General features: G+C 56.7%; 1 protein-coding gene across 1 annotated transcript; it reads left to right on the top strand.

The window, feature by feature from the left end:
• Positions 1–2703: 2703 nt before the first annotated feature.
• Positions 2704–4824, top strand: NKX2-8 (NK2 homeobox 8). The gene is made up of 3 exons (XM_066552729.1): positions 2704–2722; positions 2991–3218; positions 4280–4824. Exons 2-3 carry the CDS (start codon positions 3053–3055, stop codon positions 4822–4824), a joined length of 711 nt encoding a protein of 236 aa, XP_066408826.1. The 5' UTR covers positions 2704–2722; positions 2991–3052.
• The last annotated feature ends 799 nt before the right edge of the window (positions 4825–5623 follow it).

Below are 5623 nucleotides of genomic sequence, written 5' to 3'. Positions count from 1 at the left end.
GGCTCGTCCAAGGGGAATGTGTCTTGCGCTATTTGAGAAAAAACTCTAAGAGTAAGTGCAAATATTTGACGCTGAAGAGCTCTTAAGGCTTGAAGAGTACCATTTACTTATTTCTACACATCAGTGTGGGCTTAGGATGTTAAATAGATTAAAAGGCTAAGAGAGGTCACTGAAGTAGACTCTCTTTCTCTCATCCTGACTTTTTTTCCTTGCAAAGTTTTTGCACTTTCTTTCGAGTGTCCTTGGCAAACTCCTCTTAAGGGCCACCTCGGATACTGTATAAGTTTGTGGCGCTCTGAACCCCGGCCCCCTCCCCTGCTCTGGTCGAGCCTCCCGAAGCTCCTCTCCTGCGCAGGCATTCAGCAAATATTTGCCTGTGGGGTCAAGATATTAATAAGCGCTTTTCGGTCGCCTTTTATAGCCGGGGCGCTCGGGAGCGCGGGGCAGCGGCGGCGCTGGGGCCGGGCCTGGGCAGGTGAGCGCGGCCGTACCTGGCAGCGGGGGGGCCGTGCCCCTGTCCCCCGCCGGGCCTGGGCTGCCCCGGCGGTGACACGGGCACTCGGGGCCCAAGGGGACACAGGGGCGACCGCGGGAGTAGCCGCTCCGCCGAGGACGGACACGTCGTTCCAATTTAATCTCATTTAAAAAGACGTAACTAATAAATTTGTATGGACGGGGCTGCCGGAGACGTAAAGCAGAGTCGATAGTGGTTCAATCCCATTGAACCCTATTGAAAACCATGACAACAAGGAACAAGCTCCGATTTATCCCGGAGAGTTAAAGCACATTGTGGGAAGGCGTCAATCACCTATTATTCCAGATCTGAACAAATGCAAAATCTTGACTGGAACAAATGCTTCCAACAGGTCCGGGACATAGGGCTACATTTCCCTTTTGTTCACGGCCTAGCAGTTGGCATGTATTTGTGCTCCCCTCGCTCCGACCACCCAGGACGGCTGGGAGGCTGTGCTCGGAGCTGGGAGATAACTACTGTCACCAGGCACGCTTGATAGGTGGCTGCAGTAATCACGGCCTGGGAATCGTTTATATGGAGCCTGTCCAGTCCCGAAGAAATATGCGGGAAGGTGGCCAAATGAAGCCTTGTGCCCCGTTCATCTCGCCCACAAATCTCGCCGATATAAATCTCACCTCTCCCTCGCCGCTATTGCTCATTGACATTTTCCCCGGGAATCGTAACTGCTCCCAGAGGCGACACCCAGACCAGGGCGGGGAGGGGCGGTCGCGGCCGGGGGCACGCGGGCAGCAGGTCTGGAGGACGAGAGAGGGGCTGGATAGATATAATCTATACACAATAGCTTATAGATGCCTGTTTGGACAGGGAAACAAGAACCGACAAAGCGGCCGGAGAGAAGAGTATCTCCGCGTGTGTCTGAGTTTCCCTTTGCAGGCCCGCAGGGCACCGCCGCAGGGGTTCGCCACGTTCCCCCGTCGGGGATGCGCTGTGAGAGCCTCGGCCCGCGTTCAAAGGAAAGCTGATCTGCTGGGGAGAGCCTGGGTGCCTCCTTCTCTCCAGGCTTTGCTCCATCCAGCCGGACTGGCCTCCCGCTGCTCTCCGCGGCGTGCGCCGGTGCCTCCCGCGAAGGCGGCGGGGAGCGGTGGGGAAGGGCAGCGTGTCCCGCCTCCGCCCCCTGCGCGACCCGCGGGAAACATCGCCCCCATCGGTCACTTGTACTGCCGCCCTGCCGCCGGGGACCGAGCCCTGTCACTGCGGGCTTGCGTTTGAACGGCACGCTGGGCTGCTTCTTTCCGTGCCGTATTTTCTTATGAGTCCTCGGCGGCCATCGAGGCTGGGCAAAGCCCGGCCACAGCTTCGCGAGGGGACAGGGCCGCCCGGTGAAAGAAGGAGGGGAGGTGAAGCTGAGAGAAGGTGCTTGTCCCGCGGAGCGTCCCCGAACCGCGCCCAGACAGTGTCAGCACCCTCCTCCCGGGGGGCGCCGGTCCTCGGCTTCGTTTGCTGCCTCTTTCGGCAGATGAAGCGGCGGTCGGCAGGGACGGCGCGGATAAATAGACGCGCCGTGTTTGATCTTTTCTCCCCCTCCCCAGCTGGAGTCGTTTCATCACTCACACACCCCGTCCGATGAGATATTCCCTGGGTTAGTGATTAAAAAAAAAAAAAAAATCACCCCTACCCCCCTCCTGACTCTTCCTCATGGACCGAGTATGCCAAGCTCCCGCTATAATCTTTCTCGAGAAAAAGGTGCACCTTCCATCTACCATGCCCAGGAGACGCAAAAAAAAAAACCCATCCCAGAGATCCCATTCCTTAACGCACACACCCGCCAGCCTTCCCCGCCGAGAGCCCAGTCGAGGTGTGAAAAATGCCCCGTTGAGGGTAAGAAACCTGCCAACAACAAGAAGAGAATTTGAGGTAGCACTGCAAACAGTCCGGCAAATAAAACAAATAACGACATAAATTCCATCCAGATTTAAAGAAAGAGGCAAGAGAGGGGGGGAAATAAAGAGGGAGAAGTGGGGAGGGGGCTCTCGGCATGCTCTGCGGATGTCCTGGGAGGATTCACTTTGTCTGCGGATAGAAGGGACGCTGGTGGCTTCGGTGGCGGATGGAGGGGGGTGGTTGTTGGTCATCCACATGCCACCCAAGATGTTATTCACTGCTAACAATTACCATTATCTGTCCCCACTTTTGGCTAATCAGACAGAATATGTAATGATGACGCCTGTTTCCTGCTGTCTTTGGGAGGTAACGGGTTATTCTCTCATGGGGGTGGCGGAGGGGGGGGTTATACCTACTCCCATTAGGGCTTTAGCACTTGACTAATTCAGGTACTTAGCATCCTATAGACAGGGACGGTTTGAAAGCAGGCAGTGTTTGCAGTGGGGAGGACTGTTTATATAAACAGGACACCTCTGTAAACGACACTAATATTTGAGGTTAGGTGGCGATGGAAAGGAAGGTCCTCTCGAGCCGAGAGATTCCCCACTAACTGGACGCAATCCTTTCCTCGCAGCTTTTAAGGAAGGGGATTCGGCTTGGAGTGATATTTTTTTGGGGGTGTGTGCACAACCTACCATGGCCACATCTGGGAGGATCAGTTTTACAGTGAGGAGCATTTTGGATTTACCAGAGCAGGATGCTAATAGCATAAAGCAAGCCTCTGACCATCGCCACTCAGCGGAGAACTACACCGGCTCGCCGTATCGAGGGTGGATAGAAACAGACAGAAATCACTATCCCTGTGAGTATAAAACGGACAGGAATTCGCCACCTCCGCACAATTATCTTTTATTTGTTTTCCCCCCAATTCCTTTGACGAAGATGCGAAGCAGCGAATTGACAGTGTACATAGCCTACAGGATCGAGGGAGTCCAGGCTGGGAATTTTATAAAATATTACTGAATTGCAACAACGAATCAGCAGAAATGTCCCGGGCACGATCTTAAGACAGAAAAGATGGTTTGGGTTTTGTTGTGGGCTATTTTGGGAGGCTTTTTGGGGGCTTTTTGGTAGATCAGTGCATATTCTCAGCTATGGCAGAAACCAAAATCTCAGCCTGCGTCCACCACTCTCTGTGCGTTTATCGTTTAAGCCTACTTCCCGGATTAGTTTTTTACCCCCGTTCCACTGTTGCAAGAAATCCTGTCTTTTTGTGCTGAAGGGTTTGGGGCCACGCCACGCTCCGCAGAGGAAAGCTGAGCACCCCCGTGCCTCGCTTCCCCGAGCTGCCGCCTCGATCCACGCACCTGCCAGCGCGGCGGGCGGGCTCCGGCTCGCAAACCCAGCTGTGCAGCATATGGGTCGCACCTCGCACGCATAAATTGTGCCACAGATACACGGTGTTTATTGTATACCTGTGTATACAGGGTGCGCAGTGGGATATCGTCCTTTGAATGGGTGCGGGAACACCCCCGGGATAGGTTAAATATTAAGGTAATCGAGCGGCGAGCGAAAAGCAGTTATGAAAGGAGAGGGGAGCCCCATATTCTGTTTCAGTACCCAGGGAACACGAGGGCTGCAGCTCGCAATCCCCGGGCTGTGCGCGGCGAAGCGGCCGTGCCCCTGCTGGGATTGCCGGCGGGGAAAAGCGGGTCCCAGCCCGGACGACCCAGCCGTGGGCCCGGTTTAATGTGTTCGTGGGGTTAGCTCACATTTCTCCTTGACTGTTGGGATTAATCCGGCCCGGTAGACAGACGGGGCTCTCCCTGCGAGAGGCATTTCAACTCTCGGCGGCCTCCTCGATGCCTGCCGCGCTCCCCGGCCCGGGCTGCTCCCTCTCTCTAACCCACTCGCTGTCCCCAGCTTCCGACGAGAGCGGCCCGGAGATGAGCTTGCCCGACTCCACCCAAAGGTCGCTCCCCGCCCGCGGCTCGGAGGCCGAGGAGAAGAAGAAGAAGCGGCGAGTGCTCTTCTCCAAGGCGCAGACGCTGGAGCTGGAGCGGCGGTTCCGGCAGCAGCGATACCTTTCGGCACCGGAGCGGGAGCAGCTGGCCCGGCTGCTCAGCCTCACCCCCACACAGGTGAAGATCTGGTTCCAGAACCACCGCTACAAGATGAAGCGGGCGCGAAGCGAGGGCCCCGGCAGCCCGCAGCCGCGCCCGCCCGCCCTGCTGCGCCGGGTGGTGGTGCCGGTGCTGGTGCGGGACGGGGAGCCCTGCCGCGGCTGCCCCGCCAGCCCACCGGCTCCCGCGGCGCGCCCCAAGCTGGGCTGCGCCCTGGCGGGATGCAGCGCCCAGGCCGCCCTCGCCCTGCAGGGCTACCGAGCCTGCCCGCCCGCCGCCGCCCTCGGCGTCTTCCCCGCGTACCAGCACTTAGCGCACCCGGCCGTGGTCTCCTGGGGATGGTGACAGCGGCACTCAGCCCTCTGGGGCCGGACTCATCCCACGGGCGCGGGGCCGCCCGCCCCAGCCCCGGGCTGTAGCGCGGCGGAGGCGCCGCGGAAGGCGCCGGGGCACGGCGCGGCCGCGCTCGGGCGGGCCGGGCGGCGGAGCGCGGCTCTGGGGCGGCGGCAGGCCGGAACGAAGCTGGCCGGGGCCACGCTCCCCTACACCGGCCTCACCCGAGGGCGAGGATGCCGCGTGAGGCGCGAATTTTGTAAAACCTCTGCTCCTCCTCCTCCTGTTCGAGAGATTTCTTGTTAAAAATTAATGATCATCCTAGCGACCTAGTGTGTTTTAAAATAGCTGACTCTTCCAGTGACTAATAAAATGATTTTTGGCAAATAAATTTTTCCCGGCGGAGAAGTGTAGTTTTGACGATTGGGGACTGTTTCGTAGGATTGCCTCCTGTGCTATAAAATCTTAAATACTTGTCTCAATATCTCCAGTCGAATTTGACTTCCGAGTTCTTTTATTTTATCCATATGAGCCGGTAAACGGCAAATAAATTTTGCTGCAAGCATCTTACTGTAAACGCGGTCGTAATTCCTATGGGAAGCATGAGCCCAGAGTCTCCCGCTCTGGCGAGCAGGCTCCCACGACTTTGTGTTTTAAGCGGCGATGTCTTCCATATAGGCACTATGGCAGGATCCAGAATTAAGTCAATCTTTCCGTTAGCCTGAAATAGTTCCAAATTTCGACTGGGGAAGGATAGCCAAGAAAATTATGTTTTGAAACTATTTGATAAACTATTGATTTTATTGCTTTG

The sequence above is a fragment of the Molothrus aeneus genome, chromosome 6 (genome assembly GCF_037042795.1).
Source record: "Molothrus aeneus isolate 106 chromosome 6, BPBGC_Maene_1.0, whole genome shotgun sequence".
Lineage (NCBI taxonomy): Eukaryota > Metazoa > Chordata > Aves > Passeriformes > Icteridae > Molothrus > Molothrus aeneus.
Note: the sequence above shows the minus strand (reverse complement) of the source record. Positions and strands in the feature narration are given on the sequence as shown.